Source organism: Acanthochromis polyacanthus, chromosome 4 (assembly GCF_021347895.1).
Source record: "Acanthochromis polyacanthus isolate Apoly-LR-REF ecotype Palm Island chromosome 4, KAUST_Apoly_ChrSc, whole genome shotgun sequence".
Classification (NCBI taxonomy): Eukaryota; Metazoa; Chordata; class Actinopteri; family Pomacentridae; genus Acanthochromis; species Acanthochromis polyacanthus.
The window spans coordinates 9,970,960-9,985,881 of NC_067116.1; the positions used below are offsets into that span (position 1 = coordinate 9,970,960).

Consider the following 14,922-nt stretch of genomic DNA (forward strand, 5'->3'; position numbering starts at 1 on the left):
GTGTGCGTGTGTGTGTGTGTGTGTGTGTGTGTGTGTGTGTGCGTGTGTGCGTGCGCTGATTGGATGAGCTCAGAGCCCTTTTTTGGTCCTTTAAAGTTATAAGCTTACATAAATAAAGTGGAGCAAGATCGTTAAGAGCTTTTAAAAACACGTAAAAGTTTAAAAAGGTTTCTTGACTGGACTGGAAGTCAGTGGAGAGTGTAAAGAACTGGAGTGATGTGCTCACTTCTGGGCATGTTTGTTAAAAGATGCGCTGTAGTATTTTTGCATGAATTGCAGGCAGCTGTTGGACAACTGGGAGATGCCTATATAAAGTGCATTGCAGTAGTCCAGTCTTGAACCGATCAAAGCATGAATGGCTTTTTCAAGGTCAGTGTGGTTTAAAAAAGGCTTGACTTTGGCTAAAAGGTGCAATTGCAAGAAACATGCTTTGACAACATTATCAATTTTTTTCTTAAATTTCAAAATCTGTGAACTCATCCACACCTACTTGTCATTTCCACATCCAAGAACATTCTCATTTGCGCATTCTGTATCACTCTTGTATATTCTCGTATATTTTGTTAATTTTTTTTATTGCTGTATTACATATTCTATGTTCTTATCTTAACAGAATTTCCCTCTGTGGATTAATAAAGGCTGTCTAAGTCTAATTCTGTCATTTTGAAACTACAGACCAATTTATTTACCTATTACGTGCATTATTGATTACCTGACAGGAAGGCCACAGTTTGTCAGGCTGGGGAACCGTGTTTCTGGGACATTAATGAGTAGTACTGGGTCTCCACAAGGAACAGTCCTGGCTCCATTCCTGTTCACTCTGTATACATCTGACTTCAAATACAGCACTGAGTCCTGCCACATTCAGAAATACTCTGATGACACTGCTATCGTGGAATGCATCAGAAATGGACATAAAGCTGAATACAGGGATCTGATAAATGCCTTCAGTGACTGGAGTCACAAAAACTGCCTGTTATTCAACACCTCAAAGACAAAGGAAATGATCATAGATTTCCGCAGATCCAAAACCCCTCTTGAGCCAGTGAACACTTGTGGTGTGGACATCGAGGTGGTGACATCATATAAATATTTAGGTGTCCATCTTGACAATAAATTGGACTGGTCTAAAAATGTAGACTTCATCTACAAAAAGGGCCAGAGCTGACTTTTTTTTTTTTTTGCCTCAGAAGACTTAGATCTTTAGACATCTGCAGTAAGATGCTGCAGATGTTTTATCAGTCTGTGGTAGCAAGTGTCCTGTTTTATGCTGCAGTCTCCTGAGAAGGCAGTATAAAGAACAAGGATGCAAGGCGTCTGAACAAACTGATGAAAAAAGCTGGCTCTGTGGTTGGAATCAGATTGAACACATTGAAGGATGAGGTGGAGAGACAGGCACTGAGCAAGATGGAGGCCGTTCTGACAAATATGGATCATCCACTTCACATCTGCCTCAGTGAACAGCAAAACATTGGTGGACGGCTCCTATCCCTGCTCTGCAGGACTGAAAGATTCAGGAAATCTTTTTTGCCATCAGCAATCAGACTATTTAATTCAAAAGCAAAAAGATGAGACCAGACAATTGAATTTCCCTTTGGGGATCAATAAAGTCATTCTATTCTATTCTATTCTATTCTATTCTATTCTATTCTATTCTATTCATATATGTATTGCCTACATTTATTAATTTTAGGACTAATTTCAAAGCAATAGTAATTCATTTTACAGAAATATTCTTGTATTTGCGAATTAAATAAGGAATTAAGTTTCTCCACCACACTGGACTTTGTGAGTCGAGTTCAGCCATAGACTGGATGAGTTGAGCTGATGACCTCTGGAGGGCAGCAGTCCGTCTCTGCTGATTGTTGTGTGCCTAAAACATCATCAGAAGAAGAAGCAACCGGAAGGTTCGCAATTTTCGCGCGAAATGTCGTCACTGTGTCTCGGGCTCCGACTGGTTGTGTCATCGTTTTTTAGAAGCTGATTGTCCGTTAAAACAGATATAAGGCACAGATCAACCAGGAATTGTGTGTTTTTTTTTTAAATCGAACTCATAGAAGAGATAGAGAGGTAACACGATGAAATATTTCACCAGACAGAGAGTCAAACGAGAGTACAAGTGGCGTGGACAGCCTCTCAGTTTCAATAGGAAACTAAAAACCTACGATTATGGGTGAGTACCTTTGCTCATTTCCAACCGGTGATATCAGTGCTTCTTTCCGGGGTAAAATTGATGGGGACTATGTGGATAGATAAGTAAATAGATATGGATATATAGATAATGGATTCCTGGAACTATTATGAGATTATGTTGTCAGTTATCCAAATTACTGATTTACAGATTTTCATTGACCATTTGTAAACAAAAAAAGACAAAACGCTGAAAGAAAGAAAATATAATGATGAATATCCGCTGAGCCTAGATTTACAGACATTTACAAACATAGTGTGGTTAGCTATAAGTCGAGCTGAAAAAACAAACGGCAGCTCAAGGCTGAAACAAGTATTGATTGAACGACTTTTGTCACATCATTGATGTGTTACTAGACAATACTTGATGTGACATCAAGCATTGTCTTGTAACACAGTCCATACAATAACTGGAACAGGTATTGACAGATCAGTATACTGTATATACACGTGGCTGCACATTAATACTACCTTGGTGATTTGTCCTCAAACTGTAACTACAATTACAATCAAAAGTCCAAAGGGACAAATCCTTCACAGAAAAAATAAGAGTGAGGTCCACTTTCATACCAGCAAGCAAACAAACACATGAATGAATGATGGTGTCTGGTACCCGTCTTACCTTGTAAAACACCATGAACACTTCCTGGTGCCTCATCCTGTACCAGCCTACCCGTATATGTAGATTCCTCCGATTTGCCCACCCCCCTTCTTATTTCTCAGTTATGTATCCTAGATTCCTTTCCTCGACTCCCCTCCTCATGTAATTGTCCCTACCACCAGAGATCAGAATCAGCTTAAATGGCCAAGTACACAACATACAAGGAATTTGGTTTTGGCTGTTGATGCCACCCTAGGAATATGGAAAGAGAATAACTAAAAAAGAAGAACAGGGGAAAAATAGTAGTAATAAAATGAATACAATATATACAGGTAGTTACAAGCTGGAAAGGAATATATAAACACAGTAGTGCAAAATGATAATTTCTTCATGATTATACAAGGCAAAAAGCAGAGGATGTTCTTATATTACAAAAAGTACTGCACATGTCCATTGGAATACTGTATATTTTACAGGTGTAGAGGAATGGCTCAGCTGTTTACTCGGATGACGGCAGTGGGGACGAAGCTGTTCTTGTGTCTGGTGGCTCTGTAGCGCCTGCCAGAGGGGAGGGGGGAGAACAGTTTATATCCGGGGTAACTGGGGTCTGATGATGTTCCCTGCACTGCTTCCTTGTTCTAGTGGAGTACAGTTCCTGGATGGAGGGCAGGGTGGCTCCAGTGATGTTCTCTGCAGTCTGTACTGTGCACTGCAGTCTGTTTCTGTACTGCTGTGTGGCTGATCAGAACCACACAGTGGCAGAGGGGCACAGGACAGATTGGAGAAATCAGAGATGCAAGCAGAGGAGGAGATAGAGGATTCAAGGCAGCAGACATTTATCAAAGTGAGACATCAATGCTACAGAGCTGCTATTTCAATGAGTTCAATTAAATATGATGTGTGGCACAGTTGTATCACCTGTCCCTTGTTATGTTATAACATATGAGTTATCATTATCAGACGAGCAGAAAAGTGTTCATGGTGGTGCAGTGGCTAGCACTGTAGCCTCTCGAAGTCCTGGGTTTGAAGCTGTGTGAAGTTTGCATGCGCTCCCTATGTCTGACTGGATTTCACCGGGTGCTACAGCTTCCTCCCACAGTCCAAAACCATGCTGAGGTTAACTGGTGATTTTAAGTTGTGATTGCTATTTGTGTAGGCCCTGTGAGGATGTTCCCTGCCTTCGCCCTAAGTCAGCTGGGATAGATTCCAGCCCCCCCATGACCCTCTAAGGATGAAGCGGTGTACAGATAATTAATAGATTGTTTCTTTTAATTCAGTTCACAGCATGGAATAATGTGATAAGAATGTATGAATGTCACTTGTTTACCACACACACATGCGGTTAAGTTTGAAAGAGGTTTGAGACACAAACCATTGCTATACAAAAAAGTGATTGATTGTCAGAGAGATGTCTGTATTATACACACATTTGTCAGTCTTGCACCAGACCTGGTTTGTATATAACTGTTGTGTGCTGTGCTTCTTTTATATTGCAAGTGCATAAAATAATCAGTCGAAGACACATTAAGGATACAAGTGCATCCTTCATCATAGCTCTTCCAGCAAGCCTCCTTGATCCTTTGTTCTCAAGATGCATTTTAGGAATTAGGACATTGTTGATGGCAGGCAACCAACCCTAACTAAATGAATGAGATGAGCCCAAGCAGCCTAGTACCTGCAGCACTGAAGCATTAACAAGTACTCCAATGAACTAAAAGCATAATACCAAGGATGTAGTTCAGTCGATACAGCCACATTTAAAAAAAAACAATTAAGTTTTTCATTTTTCAATATTACCAAAGCAATGAAAAGCTCCAACACACACATTGACACCGATGTGAATACGGTTAGTTATATCCTAACACAGTCATTTGTTATGCATAGGCATTATGATTGGATAACAAACAAATCTTACATTGACTTCACTCATTACTTTTTCACAGTCTTTAAAATTTGCAACATTTTTGATTCATAATTTGACCCCTTTTTTTGAAAAGCTTTCATTTTTTAAAATTGTTCTTGCATTTTAAACAGAAATATTCCTTTAAGTGTTATGTTTTTTGCAAACATATCTACAATGTTACATGATAAACATTTTAATTTACTTCATGTATTATTTGTTTAAACCTGTCTAACCTAAATAATCACATTTTAAGGCCTGTAGTTTGAATATAGATTAGCTGAAGAAATAATTCATACATTTATTTTTTATAATATGAACCCTCTGTTTGTAAACTGGATTTTGTGCACATTTGCCAATATTGCTACACTGTAAATGGTCTATGGAGCCATACTGAGGATTACTAAACATGTGTTATGAGCATAGTGTGTGCTGATTTAACAGATCCTTGTATAGTTTTTGACTCTGAATAAGTCTGCAGCCCTGAATTATCCATCTGATGAACCTTGCTTATGCTTGTGTGTGTAACTGTTTTCTTCATAATGGGACACAATGGCTGCAATCTCAGTAACCTACCACACTGAAAAATGCGATTACAAATATGTCTGTTGTGACAGTTTTGCTCACCGTGGTTTCATTGTCCAAGTCTAGTTTTTGCCTGCATGATTGATGGTGTTTGTTCATTGTGTGTCAGGTCCTTGGTGATCAGTGTGGAGGGTCTCCCAAGGGCTACCATCATTTATCCTGAGCAACACATTCTCATAGAAGGGAAAATGAAGACGACCCATATGTGGCTAAAGTCGTCAGGCTGTTTGGTGACGGTGAGTTGTGATCAGTGATGATGAATTCAGGAACTGACATGTTATTACCCCATAATAAATACTTATTACCATTAAAATCCTGACAAGAATAACTAATATATGAATATTATATTTATTTATTGGTATCACTCAAATGAGTGTACAAGGAGTTTTGCATGGGACTTTGTGTGAATGTGGTGTATGGTTGTTCGCAAGTCTATTCAACTACAGGTAAATGTGTCTGTGTAAAAGAGTGAGAATATGTTTAAAGTAATTAATTAAAATCAAATAAATTAAATATATATAAACATGGGTGACAAACCCAAAGAATTTAGTGGAAAAACAACAAATGCAAGCAGTCCCACAGTGGTGCACTGCCTGATACATCCGACATCCAGTCAGGCTCAGCATGACTCGAGACACGTTTCAGATGACCTAAGATTTTTCAAACATCACATATGCCTTGTCTCCTGTTGTGTGTTTAGAGAGTGGGAAAGAGATGAAAGCAGTAGTTCAGTGGTTTGTCCGGGCGTCTGAGGTGCCTTTGAGCAAACTGAAGCTGCTGGGCAGGGAGCCTCATCCACAGGAGATCTTCTACTATCAAGGACGCATCTGTGATGACGAGGTCAACGTTGAGTCGATCCTCAGACCTGTGCAGGTGATCCTCACATGCGTACACCCCTAAGTTCTTTCTTTCTTTTGATTTTGTTATTCTTCATGAATGCAAAAGTTTGTCCCTATGATGTCCATACATAGACACAAAATGTGCACAACATACCTACTGATTTTAAGAGTATAAAATTGAAAAATGTACATACCACAACCTTTTATACTGACTTTTTATTCATTCTAGTGTGTGATATAATTCAAAATCTGTGTGGGAAAGAAATAACTCTACACACAGAGATCGGCCTTCTAAATGTCAGGTGTATCTGTGCAATCAATGAAAATGCTTAATAACGGGTGACAGAAAAGACATTTTAATCAAAAGATCAACATGGTTGCACTCAAGAGCACTAACCTGATAATAGCTTATGTAATATGGAATTAGTTTAGAATATTAAAAGCCATAGAAGACAGGCCCAAAAAGAAGATACCTACATTCTTACAGAATGTTTTTTGATTTTTATTTGTTTTCAGTCAAAAAAAGTGATTATCCAGCAGTCTGGGTGGGAGTATGATGGGCACAACTAACTAACCTATTGGCACAACTGACAGGTTAATTGATAATAATTATTAGTCGCAATGCAACAGTAAAGAGTGTTTTTTTCTTTGTTTTTTTAAATAGGATTTCAAGAAAACTGTTTTTTTAAGCATTGAAGATTCATTTTTCATTTCTTGTGTGCCAAAATACATAAAACACAAAATACTGTTCTCCCAATTCCAGCACATTGCAAATAACAATAACATTTTTTTGCTCAAGTTTGTTTATTGAGTTTTTATCATTGTGAGTAGTATTATCACAGATTCCAAAATTGTGTTAAGTATAAAAAAAACATGTACCACAAAAAAAAAAACACAACACCCCCCCCCCCCCCCCCACACACACACACACACACACACACACACACACACACACACTCCGGTCACCACACAATGATTGAGTTAAATGTAAGCTGCTCAGAGTTGAAATATAAATAAATAATTTTAAAATTAAATAGCATTCCATTGCCACCGCATGCACACAAATGGGCACCATGCACACAAACACAGTCCGGGACGTATGGTAACAGCAGTCAGCTTGGAACAACAGTAAACACCTGTAAACACCAGTACCTCTATGTATTTGAGGAAAGGCCTCCAGCTTTTGTTGAATTTGTCAAGAGAACCATTTAATGTACACCTTATCTTTTCCATCTTAATAAAGTAAAAAATGTCCTTGATCCATAAAGCATGAGAAGGAGGAATAGGAGACTTCCACTTCAACAAGATCAGGCATCTAGCTAACAGGGTAACAAATGCTACAAAGTCAGCCTTGTATTTAGGGAATGACAGAGCAGGGGGCAAAACACCAAATAATGCTGCAAGTGCTGTCGGTTCGAATCGTGTCATGGTACAAATTGAAATGGTGTCAAATATTTGCGACCAATAAGAAGATGATAACAGGCATGATCAAAACATATGAAGATGGGTAGCTGGAGCTTGGTGACATCTGTCACAAATGGGGTCAACATCATTATAAATTTTGAGAGTCTGACTCGAGTGAAGTCTATCCGATGCAAGATTTTGCACTGGTTCAGACCATGCCTAGCAAAGGAAGAATGAACCCGACGCAAAGCAATATCACAAAGCTCCTTGGAGATCCCCTCCCCCAGATCTTCCTCCCATTGTGTCTTGATTTTCAATAAAGAAGTTGGCCGCAGTAAATAAATAAGGCTATACAAACGTGAGATTATACCTTTCATGGCCAGAAATGGGATTAAGAATGAGTTAATAGGTGAGGCCCCCGGCAGAGCAGGGAAGTGAGAACTCGGATTGCGGGTGAAATTACGGATCTGTAAATATCTGGAAAAATGCTGCTTTGGCAAATGATACTTCTCTGAGAGTTGCTGAAATGATGCAAACGTATTATCAATATACAAATCGCTAAATTGTCTAATACCAGAAGTGCACCACAAAGAGAATCAAGAAGAGAGGGATAAAAAACAGGATTAGCCAAAATTGGAGCTAAATAAGAAAAGGTTTGTAGACTAAAATGATGTCGAAATTGCTTCCAAATTCTCAGAGTAGATTTAACTAAAATATTTTTACAATAGGAAGAGACCGTAAACCTGATGGGGTATGGACGAGCGCTGTCAATGAGGCAAGTTTGGTGGAAGACGTAGTTGGATAAGGTTCATTTTGTCGTTATACACGATACGATAATGTTGCTTATTTAAACCGACAATTCAGAAAAGTTATATTACCTTGCTGACATGTTTTGACAGCCACTGCTGTCTTCTTCAGAGCGTCATCTGACGTTTGGTGACGTGTCCTTTTCAGATCTGTCAGAATCTGTCAAACTGACCACGTGATAAAAAGGACACGTCACCAAACGTCAGATGACACTCTGAAGATGACGCTCTGTCAAAACATGTCAGCAAGGTAATACACCTTTTCTGAATTGTCTGTTTAAATAAGCAACACTATCGTATTGGTGGAAGACGCCTCTATATTTAGCCAAGAAGGGGGAACAGGTAACCCCTCCAAGGATCCATAGCTGAATTACTCTAAGGTTGGCTGCCCAATAGTAAAACTTAAAATTAGGCAGGGTGAGCCCTCCAAGAGATCTCGGCCTCTGCAATACTTCCCTACACAGCTGAGGGACCCCCCCATTCCATATAAACTCAGTAACTAAGCCATCTAGTTTATTAAAGAAGGTCTGGGGAATAAAAATGGGTATACACTGAAAAAGGTAGGACAGCTTGGGGAGAATGTTCATCTTAACAGCATTAACTCGAGCCACAAGGGACAAAAGTAGCAAAGACCACCATGATAACAATTTAAATAACAATAAAAATACACTTAAATAATAGTGGCTAGAAAAACAGCACAATGTAATTGGTATTAAAGTGCATACTGTCAGTCACAGTCTATTATGGTGCTTGTCGGAACAGTGTCGTTTGGTCTGCTTAAGGTGACAGGTACACGTCCAGGGACTTGTGATTAGACCGACCACTAACATGCCATTTGCAAACTGAATGATGAGAGTGGAGCTGAATCTCTCTTTGCCATCGTGGATAAACAAAGTGAACACCAAGGGGCTCAGAATACAGCCCTGAGGTGAACCTGTGCTAGTTGAGAATGTTCTGATGTATGGCTTCTGATCTTGACTGTCTGCCGCCTCAGTGTTAGAAAGTTGAAGACCTAGTTGCAGGTACTGGCATCCACATCCAGCCACTCCTGCTTTCCACCAGCTGTTGTGATTTGCCAGTTATTCTTGCATGTGCCTGATAAGGACCTCTTAAAAATAAATTTATTGAGTGAGATTGTTGGATTGAATCCAGTTTGAAAATCAGTTTGGAAAAAACAAGATGCTTTAGAATGAAAGGCCCCTTGAGATTCCTCTCCTTTACTCTCCCAGGTGAAACACCTCGATTCCGCTACTCCATTTCCCAACTCTGATGACAAATACACAATGTACGTCAAGCTGTCCTGGGACTCCAAGGCCTTCAGGGTGGTGGACTCTGCCCTGGTAGAGTCTGCTTCTGAACTTGCTTCGGCTTCATCTCAGCTTCCCCATGCAGTCAGTGCTGTGGTGACAGAATCACTTCACTCGGCCACCAAACTGTCAGCTTCAAAATGCCTCAGTACCAAGAGGAGGAAACTGGCGACCAGGACACCTGGAGTCTGCAAGAAGCTGGAGCTCCACAGTAAGGGGAGCGGAAGGCTTGTAAAGCACACAATGTTTTGTTTGTGTTCATTGTATGGTTTGTTTTTGCATTTCTTACTATATATGTGTAAAATATTACTTTATACCAGTTGCTGAAATCGGAGAACGATATTTCTGCATCAATACTGAATAAAAAAAGCTGCTTTTTGTGTTTGCCAGCTCCAGAGAAAAAATCTGTCATAGGGGAAGGTGTCATGAGCCAACTTCTGGACAAGGATCTGGATGCAAAGGTGATGCTGGCTCACAGGCTGTCATCCTCTCCGCTTCAGCCTCGCTCTGTCACCCACAGGCTCACCCCTATCAACAAAGCCCACAGAAGCCCCGTCACTCAGGCCACCATCCGCCTGAAGCCATCTACCATTGCCCTCAACGAACTGCCTCCCTCTAAGATGAACGGACCTCTGTTGTCTGCCAGGGACAATTCCACCAGGTCAGTGCTCACACACTCACCTCTTTTAAAACACACCTAGCAGTCTGTACAATACACCTCACTAAATTACAGTCAGTCTTATCCAACATGTCCTCACAAGTTCAGAGATTCATTTAAAACAACTTTTTAAGATAACATGCTCAGTGACATCAACAGCCTTATTCTTTAAACCTGTCTTAAACTTGAATTTACTGTGTAATATTTATGCAAGCTTTTCTTTTAACCAGTGTGAATACTGGTCAAATGGGCATTTAAAATGTTTAAACCTAACATAAACTGATATATTTTGGTTACTAATGGCTTAATTCACAATTAAGGAGGAATTGTTTTCAATAGGCCTCTACATTGTTTAAACCAAATATGAACCACTTTTGTTGATGGCTTTAACTGTAAACAAAGATATTTAAAAAGGTTTAAACTGGGCAAAATCAGAGTTTTAAGAAGTTTAAACCTCTGAAAAAATGTTTCAACTAGATATACCCAAAAATAAACTATTGTATTGGTTTATAACCAGAGATAACTTGTATAAAACCACCAACACTCTGGTCCACCATCCAATATAATACCTCATTCTCCATTTATTTTGAAGTCGCCACATTTTCCTGTTGAACTGCATTAGGACTAAACAAGTGGTGTGTGTGTATGTTTCAAGAGTTAATGTTTTTTGAGGTGTGAGGCTGCAAAGCAGGGGGAAGCTTAGTGTTACAATTTTATCCCAGAAGTGAAAATATACAGCCATACATCACTGATTACACTTTACTTGAGTTTTTCCGTTTTGAAGTTGCACAAAGAAGTGAAATTGGAAGAAATATGACATCTCACCCTGTATATCTCTAAACAGAGTTACCAACCCTTCCCAAAGAAAAGAACTACAGATCATTAAAGACAAGGACCCAGCCCAGGATGTGCTGTGAGTACATACACTCTTGCGTTTTCTGGGTTTCATTTCAAATTCAGCACACTAAAAACCAAACTCATCAGTTTTAGTTCAAGGCCATGGAATTTAAACCAGTTTAGGCTGAGAGTTACTTCTTTCTTACTTCAAAGTAGTAGCCATGGTTTATTTTACATACAGTAAATCGCAGCAGAGGTAGTGCTGGTAAAATATTGTGTTGTTTTCAAACAGTTTGCAAGCCTATTCTCGTAAGCCAATTTATGTTAAAACTGACTTACTGTACATAGCAACATGATGGAGCTGAAATGTTTTGTTCAAAACAGCATAGTCTTTGATATTGGAGGCTTTTGATGATGGCAGTTCTGGAGATGTAGATAAACCTTCATAAATCTGATCTTCTTAATGCAGAAAAGGAGCAAAAGAAAGGACAAATGACAAGCATTATGTTAAGTTAGCATATCAAGAGAAGTCAGGACTGAGGACAAATCTCAAATAGTTCCTGTTTCTGCCTCAGCCCTGCTGATGTGCACAATTAGTTTTCCAGGAAAAATGTCCAGCTTGTCATAGAAATCACTGACCTTCAGAGCAAGTTTGTGCAGGAGAAAAAGGAGACACTAAACACTGCAGACGCCATATCTGTTTACTCCACAGTGGAGTACTGCAGCTTGGTGCAGTAATCACAATCACAATCATGTGAATGTGATTAGTAATTACTGTGCTGAGTGATACTGTCATTCTATGAGAAATCACAGCAGCTATGTAAAAGGTCAGATAGCAGAAACATTAAATTTATCAGTTTAACTCAACTAATATTCACTGAGTTAGAACAAACACATTTGTCTGACTTCTATAATTGACTGTTTCAGAAATAAAAATGGAATTTTACCTGCTTTTCACTGTTAAACATACACTCTGGCGAGCTTGCAACAACATGATGCTGTATATAAAATATTTCAGGTTACTCTGTTAAGGCTTTTTGCTCTTTGTATGTTTTGTGGGCAGAGCTGAGAAGGACAGTACAAGTTCCCCAGTGTTGCCGGTGGCTGCCACACTGAGGAGCTCTCAGAGGAAATCGGCCCTGCTTGTGTCATCTCGCATCAGGAAGCAACTGTGAGTGCATCATGCCCTCTGACCACCTGCAACAGTTTTAGTTTACGTGCTCTACCCATCATTTACACTAGTACATACGTAGTAGGGCTGGACCCGAATATCCCGAATATCCAAATATTCGTTGGCTACGGCGGTATCCCCCCCACCTCCATCGGACATTAACGGGCGGAAAGAATATGCGGCGTTATTGTCTTCCCTCCGCCTTCAGCCCACATCGGCTCATATCAGCTCATCTCGTCCTGTGATCACATAAACATACACATATGTCTATGACATATACACATATGTCTATGTGATCACTCCTTCCTCCCTCAGATGAAAATGTCGTCGTGTTCGGCTCATCACGGCTCCTCCTTTCGTGTTTCTTACTGTTTATTACCACCACCAGAATGGCCGGGTGGCTGCCGACTCTGACGTCACGCTTCACTTCATTGCATATAAACAGAAGACAAGATGCTGAAGACCTCCACTGTTTGGTAATTCTTCAATGTAACTGAAGACAAAACAAAGGCAAAATTTGGACCTGGGAGACCAGACGAACAGATCCGAATATTCGGGCTGTCTCCGCCAGAAGCCGCCACCACCGTTGTCATTTGGAGGCCAGAAACCACTATTCGGGCCAGCCCTAGTACATAGTAGTGGTGCAACGGATCATCATTGATCCGTGATCCGTTTGGATCGACGTCATCGGTTTGGCACACACATGACCTGCGGATCGATTTCTGAAAAAAATTAAAAATAAAAAGAAGTTGTGCTCCCTCCGCACGCAGCTTGTGGAGAGCGGAGAAAGGAAGAGAGCAGACATGGCGAGTAGGGCCCGAATAGTGGTTGCTGGCCTCCGAATATTTGGGCCCTATTAAAGACGAATATCGAATATTCGTTCCGTCCCATAGCGTCCGACGGGGGGTGGAGTGGGGGAGCGGGGCTTGTGGCGGAGACGGCCCGGGGGGGCCGCGGCGGCAACGGGGGCTGCTGCTTGTGGCGGAGACGGCCCGAATATTCGGATCCGTTCGTCTGGTCTCCCGGGTCCAAATTTTGCCTTTGTTTTGTCTTCGGTTAAACTGAAGAATTCCCAAACAGCGGAGGTCTTCAGCATCTTGTCTTGTGTTTATGCAACGAAGTGAAGCGTGACGTCAGAGTCGGCAGCAACCTGGCCATTCGGGTGGAGTTTACAAACACAAATGGAGGAGCCGAGATGAGCCGAACACGACGGGATGAGCCGAAGTAGGCCGAAGGCAGACCTGCCAACCTGTACGCATTTTGCGTAGCAGGTACGCAATTTGACATCAAAATACACTGGTACGCTCCGCCTCATTAAACTACTCAAAAAGCTGCAGACATCTGTGAGTGCTGTTAGAAATGTGGACATGCAATACTCATGCCTGACAACACGATGCAGCAGTGTAGTGGTGCAATTTCAACCAATCATCATAGAGTAGCGGAGAATAACGAGTCTGCCGAACCCTTGTTGGCCCGCTCTCTCCTGTCCTCTGCCTCCCTCCGCCTCTCTCCCCGTTCCCTGTGCCCCCACCCGCAGCAGCTGGCGGTTAAAACGGTAAAAGTGTGTGTGTGTACGCGTGTGTGTGTGTGTGTGTGTGTGTGTGTGTGTACGCGTGTGTGTGTGTGTGTGTGTGTGTGTGTGTGTGTGTGTGTGTGTGTGTGTGTGTGTGTGTGTGTGTGTGTGTGTGTGTGTGTGTGTGTGTGTGTGTGTGTGTGTGTGTGTGTGTGTGTGTGTGTGTGTACGCGTGAGTGTACGCGTGAGTGTACGTGTGTGTCTTTTGGCAAATATGTACTGTTAATAACGTTACTTTCACGTTGAAAATACGATGTCATATCGGGGAAATAAACACCGAGAGTTTTTTTCCTATCGACATGAGTGCGAGCTGTGTGTGTGTGCGTGCATGCGTGCGTGAGATTAAGTGGTACTCAAAATATTTCGCCACGGTTGGCAGGTCTGAGAAGGTGAAGGGAAGAGACGAGCTCCAAATATTTTCGTCTGGGGGGAGGAAAAATGATCCGATCCGTGAGTCTTGATCCGAGATCCGATCCGTGAGTTTAGTGATCCGTTGCACCACTAGTACATAGTGTACTGTATATAGTACACTACAACAGTCAGTAGCGGGTGTTTCCACCATTTGCCGCAATGACAGCTTGATAGCGACGTTTCATGCTCCTAACAAGCCTCATGATGTTGTTCTGAGGCAATGCGTTCCACTCCTCCACAAGTGCTACACGCAGTTCTTCCAGGTCACGTGGGGGTGGATGTGAGCATCCAGTCGCTGCTTCAGCTGGTCCCAGGTGTGCTCTATGGGGTTCAGGTCAGGAGACATTGCTGGCCATACCATATGAGGCACTCCGACATCCTGAAGTCCATGTGGTGGAGCATTTTCATCCATAAACGGAAAATTGGGGCTGTGGTGGTGGAATTGGGGGATGATGATGGGTACTATGATGTCTCTGAGGTAAGAATGTGCAGTGACTGAACCATCTACAATCACCAAATTAGTTTTACGCTGACTGGTGATGCACGCCCAGTAGGGCTGGGCGATATGGCCTAAAAAAAAAAATCTCAGATTTTTTCACAAAAAAATCCCGATTCCCGATTTATTCGATTTTTTTTTTTT

General features: G+C 41.2%; 1 protein-coding gene across 1 annotated transcript in view; it reads left to right on the top strand.

Annotated features, from left to right (window-relative positions):
• The first annotated feature begins 1,897 nt into the window (after window positions 1-1,897).
• Window positions 1,898-14,922, top strand: part of orc1 (origin recognition complex, subunit 1) — a 51,464-nt gene continuing 38,439 nt past the window's right edge. Inside the window, 8 exon segments of the mRNA XM_051947288.1 lie at window positions 1,898-2,173; window positions 5,386-5,459; window positions 5,462-5,512; window positions 5,977-6,149; window positions 9,555-9,843; window positions 10,023-10,293; window positions 11,135-11,203; window positions 12,191-12,298. Of these exon segments, the coding sequence (XP_051803248.1) occupies window positions 2,079-2,173; window positions 5,386-5,459; window positions 5,462-5,512; window positions 5,977-6,149; window positions 9,555-9,843; window positions 10,023-10,293; window positions 11,135-11,203; window positions 12,191-12,298 (1,130 nt within the window). The 5' untranslated portion in view covers window positions 1,898-2,078.